Source organism: Cetorhinus maximus, chromosome 15 (assembly GCF_964194155.1).
Source record: "Cetorhinus maximus chromosome 15, sCetMax3.hap1.1, whole genome shotgun sequence".
NCBI classification, from domain to species: domain Eukaryota; kingdom Metazoa; phylum Chordata; class Chondrichthyes; order Lamniformes; family Cetorhinidae; genus Cetorhinus; species Cetorhinus maximus.
In genome coordinates, this window is record NC_135893.1 from 47,487,067 (window position 1) to 47,499,859 (window position 12,793).

The 12,793-nt window shown below is 44.4% G+C and overlaps 1 protein-coding gene and 1 long non-coding RNA gene across 2 annotated transcripts in view; one reads left to right on the forward strand and one right to left on the reverse strand.

Annotated features, from left to right (window-relative positions):
- The window catches only part of LOC144690650 (uncharacterized), a 65,155-nt gene extending 53,848 nt beyond the window's left edge, over positions 1-11,307 (reverse strand). Inside the window, exon 1 of the long non-coding RNA XR_013578925.1 lies at positions 11,114-11,307. This is a non-coding gene — a long non-coding RNA (uncharacterized LOC144690650). The remainder of the gene's footprint in view (positions 1-11,113) is intronic.
- On the forward strand, positions 9,654-11,012 carry LOC144690643 (hemoglobin subunit alpha-like). The gene is made up of 3 exons (XM_078558356.1): positions 9,654-9,865; positions 10,171-10,378; positions 10,687-11,012. The coding sequence occupies exons 1-3, from the start codon at positions 9,762-9,764 to the stop codon at positions 10,810-10,812; spliced, it is 438 nt and encodes a 145-aa protein (XP_078414482.1). The 5' UTR covers positions 9,654-9,761; the 3' UTR covers positions 10,813-11,012.
- Positions 11,308-12,793: the final 1,486 nt, after the last annotated feature.

Sequence of the window (12,793 nt, forward strand, 5' to 3'; positions counted from 1 at the left end):
GAAAGTCTGCTTGCAGGACTTCATTTCTCTTTCTTCCTATGTCATTGGTCCCAACATGGACCACGACCTCTGGCTGTTCACCCTCCCCCTTCAGGATGTCCTGCAGCCTTGACCCTGGCACTCAGGATGCAACATACCATCCTGGAGTCACGTCTACAGCCACAGAAACGCCTGACTACTCCCCTCACTAACAAATCCTCTACCACTATTGCCGTTCCACACTTCTTCCTCCAGCCCTGAACAGCTGGACCACCCACAGCGCCACGGCCTTGGCTTTAGTTGGCCTCCTCAGAGGAACCGTCATTCTCACTGTTTTCCAAGGCCGAAAAACTGTTTGTGAGTGAGATGCACTCGGAGGATTCCCTCACTACCTGCCTACCCTTCTTCTGTCTGGCAGTCACCAATTCCCACTCCGCTTGCACTTCCTTAAGCTGCGGGGTGACCACGTTCTGAACGTGCTATCCACGAACCTCTCAACCTCGTGAATGCACCGACTGCTCCCAGCTGCTGCTCAAATCCCAAAATCCGGAGTTCCAGTTGCTCCAGTTGGAGGCACCTCCTGCACACGTGGTCATCCAGACTGCCAGGAATGTCTAGGATTTCCCACATAGCGCAGGATGTGCAAAATATGGGCCTGAGCTCCACAGACATATCTTAACTAAATAGAATATGGACCCTTTCTTTTATTTAACCCTTACTCCTACTTGAGTGTAGGCAAGATGCTAGATGCTTTAGATATTGGCCATTGACAGGTGGGCGGGCCCGCAGCTGATTTTGCTGCGCCCCCGCCTTCCTGAAGATTTAAATAGGGCGGGGTGACGTCGGGGTTCCACGTGACGTCATCCCGCGTCATTTCATGCGTTGGCAAGCGGGCCCCGCCCCTTGCTCACAGATGGCAAAATTCTTTCCTCGATTTCCAAAGTCCTTGAATGTATTGTCATCTCCCAAATCTGTGCCCACTTTTCCTACATCAACATGTTTGAATTCATTGAATCAGAATTCGGTTCTTGCCACAGAGCTGAAATTACCCTTACAAATGACATCTTATGTGACTGTAACTGTGGTAACCTATCATTCCTTGTCCTTCTTTACCTTTGATCTGGGTGACCATACTCTCCTTCTCCAATGCCTGTCTTCTGCCATTGCGCCGGTTGGCATTGGCTTCACCTGGTTCCAAATCCTATCATAGGCAGAGAATCACCAGCAATGAGGTCACTTCCTGTTCCTACACAGTTACCTCTAGAGTTCCCCAAGGCTCAGTACTTGGGCTCTTTAATTTCTCTTTTACGTGAGGCCTTTCTGTGACATCATCTGACAACACATCAGGTGCCACATGTACAATAACAAAACCCAGCTCTAGCTCAACACTGCATCTCTTGACCTCTCCACTGCCTTTGATTTGTCACTCTGCTAGTTAAGCGTCTAGTATTGGATGAGCAGAAATTTCCTCCAATTAAATATTGGGAAGGTCAAAGCCATTGTCTTTAATTCCCCCTCCAACATACTCTGTTCACTAGCCAACATCTCCATCCATCATCCTGACAACTATCTGAAGGTCATTCACAGCCTCGGAGCACTGTTTGATCTGAGCTGAGCCGTGGATCCCTCATCATCTTCATCACCATTTGGGGGAGGAAATCTGCCGCCCTAACCTGATCTGACCTACATGTGATTCCAGACCCAGAACACTGCGCTCTAAATGGCCTATCAAGCCACTCGGTTGTAACAAAGTGCTACAGAGAAATCTAATAAAAGAAGATCAGACGGACCACCCAATCAACGTAAGCACTGGAAATTTCAAACGCCCAGTCGACCCTGCAAAGTTCGTATCAATAACATCTGGGGACTTGTGCCAAAATTGGGAGAGCAGTCCCATAGACTAGTCAAACAACAACCTGAGATAGTTTTAGTCACAGAATCATATCTTACAGCCAATTTCCTAGACACCTGCATCACCATCCTTGGTATGTCCGGTCCCACCAGCAGGGCAAACTGACCAGAGGCAAAGGCACAGTGATATACAGTCAGGAGTCATCAACATTAACTCTGGACCCCATGAAACCTCATGGCATCAGGTCGAACATGAGGGAGGAAACGTCCTGCTGATTACCACCTACCGCCCTTCCTCAGCTGATGAATCAGTGCTCCTCCATGTTGAACACCACTTGGAAGATACACTGAGGGTGGCAAGGGCACAGAATGTACTCTGGGTGGGCGATTTCAATGTCCACCATCAAGAATTGCTCATTAGCACCACTATTGACTGAGCTGGCCGAGTCCTGAAGGACATAGCTGCTAGACTGGGTCTGCAGCAGGTGGTGAAGGAAGCAACAAGAGGGAAAAAAACTACTTGGCCTCATTCTCACCAATCTACTTGTCACATCTGTCCATGACAGTACTGGTCGGAGTGACCACTGCACAGTACTTGTTCAGACAAAATCCAATTTTCACACTAAGGATATGCTCCATTGTTTTGTGTGGCGCTACCACTGTAATAAAAGGGACAGGTTCATAACAGATTTAGCAACTCAAAGCTGGGCAACCAAGAAGCATTGCGCGTTATCATCAGCAGCAGAATTGTATTCAGCCACAATCTGTAACCTCATGATTCAGCATATTCCTCACTACTATTGCCATCAAGTATGGGGCCATCCCTCATTCAAAAAGGACTGTAGGAGAGCATGCCAGAAGCAGTACCAGATAAAAATGATGTGCTACCTGGTGAACCAAAGCACAGGATTACATGTATGTTAAACAGAGGAAGCAACATACCATAGACAGGGATCAGCGATCCCACAACTAACAGATCAGATCAAAGCTGTACAGTCCTGCCGCATCCGTTCATGAATGGAATCGGATACTCAACAACTAACGAGGGGAGGAGGCTTCACAAAACATCCTTATTCTCATTGATGTGAGAGCCCAGTATGTCAGGGCAAAGAAAAGAATGAGCACTTGCAATAGCCTTCAGCCAGAAGTCATGAGTTAATGATCCATCTCTCCCTCCTCTTGAGGTCCTCACCATCATAAATTCAGTCTTCAACTAATTCAATTCACTCCATGTGGTATCAAGAAAGAGCTGGAGGTATTGGATACTACTAATGCATGGGGCTCTCAACAACATTGATAGTGGAGGAACTGAATTGAAGAATTAGAATACACTTGGGATCAAAGGGGAAACATTAAATTGAAAAACAGGAAATTACTTTGAGAAAATTAATTCTCCAGGACATCACTGCAGGAGTTCCTCAGGGTAATGTCCTCAGCCCAACCATCTTCAGCTGCTTCATCAAAGACCTTCCTTCCATCATAAGGTCAGAAGTGGGGATGTTCACTGATGATTGCACAATGTTCAGCACCATTCGCAACTCCTCAGATACTGAAGCAGTCCATGTCCAAATGCAGCAAGACCTGGACAATATCCAGGCTTGGGCTGACAAGTGGCAAGTAACATTCACGCCACACAAGCATCAGCCAATGACCATCTCCAACAAGAGAGAATCTAACCATTGCCCCTTGATATTCAATGGCATTATTATCACTGAATCCCCCACTATCAACATCCTGGGGGTTATCATTGACCAGAAACTGAACTGGACTAGCCATATAAATACTGTGGCTACAAGAGCAGGTTAGAGGCTAGGAATCATGCGGCGAGTAACTCACCTCCTGACTCCCCAAAGCCTGTCCACCATCTACAAGGCACAAGTCAGGAGTGTGATGGAATACTCCCCACTTGCCTGGATGAGTGCAGTTCCCACAACACTGAAGAAGCTGGACACCACCCAGGACAAAGCAATCCGCTTAATTGGCACCACATCCACAAACATTCACTCCCTCCACCATTGACGTACTGTGGCAGCAGTGTGTACTATCTATAAGCTGCACTGCAGGAATTCACCAAGGCTCCTTCAACAGCACCTTCCAAACCCATGACCGCTGCCACCTAGAAGGACATGGGCAGTAGATGGAAACACTACAACCTGGAAGTTCCCCTCCAAGCCACTCACCATCCTGACTTGGAAATATACCACCCTTCCTTCACTATTGCTGGGTCAAATTCCTGGAACTCCCTCCCGAACAGCACTGTGGCTGTGCATACACCACATGGACTGCAGCGGTTCAAGAAGGTAGCCCTCCATGGCCTTCTCAAGGGTAATTAGGAATGGGCATTAAATGCTGGCCTAGCCAGTGAAGCTCACGTCCCATGAATGAAGAAAAAGAAATGTCACTTAGTGTGCTGTTAAAACCTCAGTTATCCCTGAAAACACAAGTTTTAGTTTTTGCAAGTCCTGATCTTATTCATTGTTAAAAGTTAATGGGGATGATTTTCCCTGTGGACTTGAGATTCTAAAGACCCTCCATGAAGGCCAAGATAGGGTCTTAAACTGAAACGCTGATTTGACACAGGTTTGGCACAAGTTATTTTGGTTAAAGAGTTGATGCTTACTCTAAGAATGGCCACCCAGGTTGGGATATGACTGCCTCATAAATTGACTACACTCAGTTCAATTCACATGTCGCACTCCGTTCTCTTAGGTCCAACCCCGACTTTGTTATCAAACATGCTCACGAGGATGGTGCTGTTATTGTCTGGCATACTGACCTCTACCTCGCAGAGATTGAGCGCCAACTCGCAGACACTTCCTCCTACCTCCCCCTGGACCATGACCCCACCACCGAACATCAAGCCATTGTTTCCAGGGCTGTCACTTGCCTCATCTCCTCTGGAGATCTTCCCTCCAAAACTTCCAACCTCATAGTCTCCGAACCCCGGACAGCCCGCTTGTACCTCTTCCTCAAAATCCATAAACAGGACTGTCCCGACAGAACCATTATGTCAGCCTGTTCCTGCCCCACGAAACTCCTTTCTTCCTATCTTGACTCCGTTCTATCTCCCCTTGTCCAGCCGCTTCCCATCTACACCCACAATTCCTCTGATGCCCTACGTCATATCAAAAATTTCCAGTTTCCTCGTCCTAACCATTTCCTCTTCACCATGGATGTCCAATCCCTCTACATCTCCATCCCCCACAGGGATGGTCTGAGGGCTCTCCACTTCTTCCTTGAACAGAGGCTTGAACAATCCCCATCCTCCACCGCTCTCCTCTGTCTGACTGAACTTGTGCTCTCACTGAACAATTTCTCCTTAAATTTGTCTCCCTTCCTCCAAATAAAAGGTGTGGCTTTGGGTACCCGCATGGGCCCCAGTTATGCCTGTCTCTTTAAGGGGTATGTGGCACATTCCTTGTTCCAGTCCTACTCAGGCCCCCTCCCACAACTCTTTCTCCGGTACCTCAATGATTGCTTCGGTGATGCTTCATGCTCTCGTCAGGACTTGGAAAAATTCATCGGTTTTGCTTCCAATTTCCGCCTTCACATGGTCCATCACCGAACTTCCCTTCCCTTCCTTCACCTCACTGCCTCCATTTCAAGAGATAGGCGGTCCACCAATATTCATCACAAGCCCACCGACTCCCACAGATACCTTGACTGCAGCTCCTCACACCCCGCTTCCTGTAAGGAGTCCAACCCATTCTCCCAGTTTATTCGTCTCTGTTGCACCAGTTCCTATGATGCCACTGTCCAAAACAGCGCTCCTGACATGTCTCCCCTCTTCCTTAACCGAGGTTTCCCACCCACTGTGGTTGACAGGGCCCTCAACCGTATCCAACCCACCTCCCGCGGCTCTGCCCTCACACCTTCTCCTCCCTCCCAGAACCATGATAGGGTCCTCCTCGTCCTCACTTTTCACCCCACCAGCCTCCGCATTCAAAGGATCATCCTCCGCCATTTCTGCCAACCCCAGCATGATGCCACCATCAAACACATCTTCTCCTCACCCCCACCTGTCAGCATTCTGGAGGGACCGTTCCCTCTGGGACACCTTGGTTCAATCCTCCATCGCTCCCAACATCTCATCCCCTTCCCACAGCACCTTCCCATTGCAAAAGGTGCAACACCTGCCCCTTTACCTCCTCCATCCTCACCATCCAAGAGGCCAAACACTCCTTTTAGGTGAAGCAGCGCTTCAGACTGGGTGACCGCTTTGCGGAACACCTTCCATCTGTCCGCAAGCATGCCCCGGCCTTCCTGTCACTTGCCATTTCAACACTCCACCCTGCTCTCATGCCCACATGTCCATCCTTGGCCTGCTGCAATGTTCCAGTGAAGCTCAGCGCAAACTGGAGGAACAGCACCTCATCACCCGATTAGGCACTTTACAGCCTTCCGGACTTAACACTGAGTTCAACAACTTCAGACCATGAATTCTTCATCATCTTCACCCCATTTTGATCCCATTTTCTTTTTTTAAATTCATTTTTAATTTTTATCCACTTATTTTCATTTTTATTAATTTATTCATTGTCTTATCCCCTTTTTTAAATCCCCTTTTTATCCCTTTTTCCTTTCTTTTTCCCCAACCACTGCCCCCTCCCCACATCCCATCCCCAAAAGGGTCATCTGTTCCTTGTTCCATGTTGTTCTTTCACAGAGTGCTTACCCTTCTTCTGCTATTAACACATTCTGCTTTCTTACCTTTAAGCAACTATCAGCACCTCCTTTAGTCCTTACTGCTACCATTAACACTCCTGTTGTCTTTTGTCCATGACACCTTTGTCAGTCTCTCCTTAGCCCCCATCTATTTCTGGCCTTCTATCCAGCTTCACCTGCTCCACCCCCTTAAACAGTATAAATTCCATCACATTTCTACTTCTCTTTAGCTCTGAAGAAGGGTCATACAGACTCGAAACGTCAACTCTGTTTCTCTCTCCACAGATGCTGTCAGACCTGCTGAGTTTTTCCAGTATTTTCTGTTTTTATTTCAGATTTCCAGCATCTGCAGTATTTTCCTTTTAACACAAATTGTCTGATTGTGCTCATTAAAGAGGCTGTGTGGCACCATGGTGGCCAACACTTTAACTAACAGCAACCAGCTGTTTGGGAGTAAACTGGCTGTGCATTTTGAGCACAATTTAAAGGTTAAATCTTGCACTGCAGCTGGAGGTTTGAAAAAGATTTTTAAATACATTGGTAGGCTTCTAAAACATTTGATCAAGTCTTCAAGACTAATCTATCAACACTTATTCCTGAAATTATCTGAGGACATCACCTTGAAAGAGTAAGTGCTGTGCGGCTGTCTGGATAATTCTAAAATATAGGGTACAACAAATAATTGGAAGGACCAAAGGAATCTGCCAATGGATTGTGATAAAATGGTGGAATGAGCAACAAAATGGCAGATGAAGTTCAGTGTATGTAAGTGTGCGGTGGTACAGAATGGTTAAAAAGGAAAAGTATGTACTTTGATGGGAAGGAAGATGGGTGAGGTCAAAGAGTAGCCTGGTCTGGGCACTAACGTTCATAAGACATTTAAAGCAGCACAAAAATTTTAAACCCTGAATTCCTTTAACTTTTCATGCCAAGGTACACACTACAAGAGTCGCGATCTCATGGTAAATCTGTATTGAATCTTAAGGTGACTGCTGTTGGCACATGGTGTACATTTTTGGGCTCCATATTATACGAAGTATGTTGAGGTAGATTCATTTGGATGTGACAATGTCTGGCAGCAGGAAATACAAATACAAAGAAGGTCTTTGAAAATTGAAACTGTTTTCATTTAAGCTGTGAAAATTAAGAGGTGACTTGATTGAGTTACTTGTCTAACTAACTTCTCTAAGACTTTTCATAAAGTGAATATCTACCATTGGCATGACTGAGGGGAAATATTATGAAGAACTATGATATAAATGGGGCATGTGGCCACTTAAGGGTTGTGAGGTGATACTGCTGATTTTAAATGTACCATTTTCTTTCAGCAAAAGGATCAATAGCCAAAAGGAATTGACTTAAATAAATTTTTGGAAGAATTACACAGGAGTTGAGAAAGTACTTGTTCACTCAGAGGGAGGGTGGGGTTCTAGAACTTTCTACCTGAAAGGATGGTTAGAAGCAGAAGACGCCAATACATTTAAAATATACTTCGATGTGCACTTGATGAGCTGGAACCTACAAGGTTATGGACCAAGAGTGGGATTAGACTGGATAGCGCTTTTTTGGCTGGCATGGACACAATGGGCCAAATTGTGGCACTCCTTCTGTACCAGAAATATTTCTACATTTCTATGGGAGATCATCTAGGCAATGACAAGTAATTTCATCTTTTGCAGAACTAGAGGACAGCCCGGGCTTGAAAGGGGGTAATTTCCAAACTAATCTGCAGAAACAATATTTCAGTGAGTGAGTGATGAATCCAATGGAAGAGGCTCTTCAATGAAATGCTGCAAGCTGTTAGAATTCATTCATTCAAATGTAAAACTAGATCGATCAATTTCAGAAATTAACATGTTGGGATCCAATATGTGAGTAATTTGAAAAGTAATGGGGTAAGTATAGAATGCTTGGCAGAAAAAAAGGTGATTTTGGACTTTGCTTCCCAACCCTTTCCACCACGGGGTTTTTCCTCGCCTCATGTCTGGGTGTGTTGTGGGTAGAGATTGATTGATATGAATTGTCGAATATCATTACATCGTACGACTTCCTAGATCATAGAAAACAAACCAGATGGGCCTTAGCAATTGTTAGATGAGAGATGACCATGTTCTCTCTTCACTTCTAACCAATTCAGGATTTACCTCCTCCCAAATATCCTTCTCTTTTGTAAACACAAATGAGAAGTCCTTGTTCAGCATCCAAACTTATCCAATAACCTGCTGGTAACTCAGTATCAGCTCCTCTCAAGAGGAGACACCTGGTATTTAATCATTCCTTCTTAGCCATTATTTGTAGAATATTTTACTGCTCTTTAATATTTCAAGATACTCTCCTCATAATTAGTTAGGCAGAGAGTGAGCATTACCCATAATGTTAACATCAAGCTGTGTGATGGAAGCTGTTTGACTCTGCCCTTTGCTAATTTAGCATCTTCTAATATTGTGGCTGAACACAGTCTAGAAAGAGCAGATGAATCAACTGGAGTAAAAGAGAAATGATGTGGTATTTAACGTTCGCTGATCAACAGGCACTAAAATGAAATACAGCAATAAAAGTGACATTTTAGGCCAGAGTAATGATGTATATATATATATATAGAGAGAGAAGAGTTGTGTGTCTATTTTGTTTGAAGCAATCGGTGACATTTGCCACAAAATAATTGTGTTTCTGACAAGTGTCCCCTTTAACAATGAGGATACCATAAAAAGATTGGCTCACAACAAACTAAAAAGGGTTGTGAGTTAAGAATATTATTCTATTTTGACAGTAAAGTGAATATGTCCAGTGGTGCTCAGCAGCGTTTGCTGTGGAGGTAGTAATCCAAACATTTAATGTCCTCTGATTGCAATTAATTGTTCACATTATAATTAGCACTAACTTACACTAACTGCCTACCATCTGTTTTGCTATACATGCCATATTTGTATTGGTCTATTATAGTATATTTATTAACTCAATAATTTAAACCATTGGAACTTGTTTCAAATGAAATGTGCAGAAGGTGGAGTTTGGTAGCATTTCTCAAACTCGGGCTATCTTTGCTAACAGTTGCAAATGGGAGTGATCATTGGTTCTTTCTCACTCGATATTGCATCTTATCATGCATTTGCAATAAGTCCAACAAAACGAAAAGGAGACCAGCAGCCAATCAGATAAATGGGGACTGGAGGGCGGGCCTAGGAGAAATGCAATAAAAACGGGCGAAAACCGACCACAGACAGCTCGAAAGTGTTAAGACTGGAAGAGTAACGAGAGCCATAACCATGCCAAGCAAACAATTCACTGCAGCCGACAGGACTGCGCTCGCTCATGTCTGCAAGGTTTTCACCCAGCATGCGGAAGCTCTAGGTGCAGAATCTTTGGCCAGGTAATTTCGTTAGATTTGCATTCTGTTCAAACTATTTTTGACGGGAATCTGTGATGATGAATATTTGATTTATTTTCTTCTAGAATCATGAGCTAAATGAAACGAAAATTTCTGCATAAAAGCAACAACTTTCTAAAGCAGTGTTTGGTGGTCTTAATACGAACTAACATGAATCTTCCTGAGATTCCTTTTCCTTGTCTTCCAGAAGAAACTTTAAATATTAGAATCGGGATACTGGGTTTGGATTGGGCTAGGTATTGCAGGTTTCAAAAGATGGAATAATGGTTTGTTTTATGTTCCTAAAGGTTGTTTGCAATTCATCCTGCAGCCAAGATTTATTTCAGTGAGTTCACTGACTACACTGCTGCCGGCCCTCGGGTCAGAGTCCACGGTGCAAAAGTACTCGGAGCTGTGGCCAAAGCGGCTGGGCACTTGGATGATCTGCATGCCCACCTGGACACACTTGCCGCCAAACATGGCCAAGTACTTCTAGTGGATCCTCAAAACTTCCCGGTACGTATCCACTTCACAGATTCTTCCTGGTGTCCATCTGACCAAACTCTGATGATCAGAACTGTAATTGGACATTTCGATTGCTGCATTTCCAATTGAAATGTCAGTCTGTAAATACTTTAGGCCTGTACACAAATTTATGGCGGTAAAAGTATAAACGTCCGGTATTCATTTCTCTTTTTTTAAAAAAAAATGAGAACAGCTTCCGACCAATACTCCATCTGGGATGCACACCCCAAATCAGGCACTCCGCAAAAATAGAGGGAACGTTGTTTCCAATTCATTTTCTCTTGCTTTTATTTTTACAGACATTTGCTACATGTATCTTGGTAACCGCGGCCAGCCACCTGGATGAGTTCGGTCCTGCTACCCACTGCGCTCTGGACAAGTTGCTTACTATAGTTTGCCAAGAACTGAGCTCCCAGTATCGTTAGAAATGCAGCAGAAAGCAGTTTGATTCACATCCTTCAAACCTCTGTGTGCACCTTCCGTGCAAGGCAATAAATCCTCGCTCTTGTAAACAGACTTGATTTTGCTGTAGCTCCCACTGTTTAATCTAGTCTGCATATTTCATCAGTTTTTTCCATTTTCTAATTGTTACTGAGGAACAATAAACATTTGCTTTCATCAACGATACCTAGTCTGCTGTGTGTGATTTACAGAAACACATTGCATTTAAGAATAAAAAAACTTGTCTCCCTTTTTCTTACTTATTTCTACAAGTGCAGCCTGTACCTGAACTTTTACATGACAACCTAAGTGGGAAGAACAAATGGTGATGTAAAGACATTTTAGCAACTATAAAGACGTTGTTTGTCTTGCATTAGGAAATGAACAGATTCATAGCAGTACTTCATTCAATCAGAACCCAGAGTATTTCTGTCTTATGTGATCTGTACACAAAAACCTGTAATAAAAGCTTCCTTCATAACAAGGAGAACATTTTACATTTGTTCTTTTTTTAAAAAATAATTAAATTAACTATTACCAAGTTTGCTTAGATTAAAATTTAAAATGTTAACTTACTTGGTGCTTCATGGTTTACCAGTAGCTCCATTAGAGCATTTCTTTTCTTTATGATTAAGGGTTCATCTACAAACCTCCCATGGCAATATCCAGTTGATTCCAATATTTCAGTCTCTATCCTCTGGGAATCTATCCCAGGTGTTCAGCATTCTTTCTGTGAAGAGAACACCCTGATATCGCTCCTAAACTTCTCTTTCAGAACTTTCAGCCTGTGTTCTCCTTTCCAGGTGAAAAGTCCGAGGAATACTCTGGTACAAAATTTCAACACTCGGAGACCAGATGCAAGGTTCAAGTAGTTCCCTTATTACACATGTGGGGAGCAAATGCTGAGCAATCCAGGTGCTTCTCCACAGAAGTTCAAATGAGCAGAGTTTATTTATTTTTTACTATCAGTTACAGCTTAATGGTATTAGTTAGACAAAGGTCACAGCACAATGATTCCCCCCGGTGGGCTGATAATTGTGTTGTTGTACAGTAATTGCAGAGCAGAGACTAAGCATTGTCCTTTTGGGAGATAGCAAAGAATGTATGTTTGTTGTGTACAAAAGGTTTACAGGGGCTGAGTGGATGTGGTTCGAGGCCATCAGACAGTGTGAAATGTCCTTCCCCATTTCACAGAATCACAGTGCAGACAAGGCCATTTGGCCCATCAAGTCTGCACCGACACGTGAGAAACACCTGACCTACTTACCTAATCCCATTTACCAGCACTTGGCCCATAGCCTTGAATGTTATGCCATGCCAAGTGCTCATCCAGATACTTTTTAAAGGATGTGAGGCAACCCGCCTCCACCATCCTCCCAGGCAGTGCATTCCAGACCGTCACCACCCTCTGGGTACAAAAGTTTTTCCTCACATACCCCCTAAACCTCCTGCCCCTCGCCTTGAACTTATGCCCCCTTGTGACTGACCCTTCAACTAAGGGGAACAGCTGCTCCCTATCTACCCTGTCCATGCCCCTCATAATCTTGTACACCTCGATCAGGGGTCGCCCCTCAGTCTTCTCTGCTCCAACGAAAACAACCCAAGTCTATCCAACCTCTCTTCACAACTTAAACGTTTCACCCCAGGCAACATCCTGGTGAATCTCCTCTGTGCCCCCTCCAGTGCAATCACACCCTATAATGATCGAGATATCCCGTGTCCCCGCCTGTGTGTGTCTCCCATTTCCTAATTGCAAATTCACAGCTGAGCCTTTTGTACAGGTTTTTAGCTTTCATGTAAGGCTGTGATTGTCTGTCTTTGCTTTGGTGCCCGAGCTGCTGGTCCTGGCTGGCACTTTAGAATAAATCCAAATTTTCTGCATCTTCAGTTCCCCTTTTGGGTGCGTAACCGTTAGGTTAAGCTAGCCAATTAATCTGCGTCCGATGGTTCTGTCATGGCTCCGGT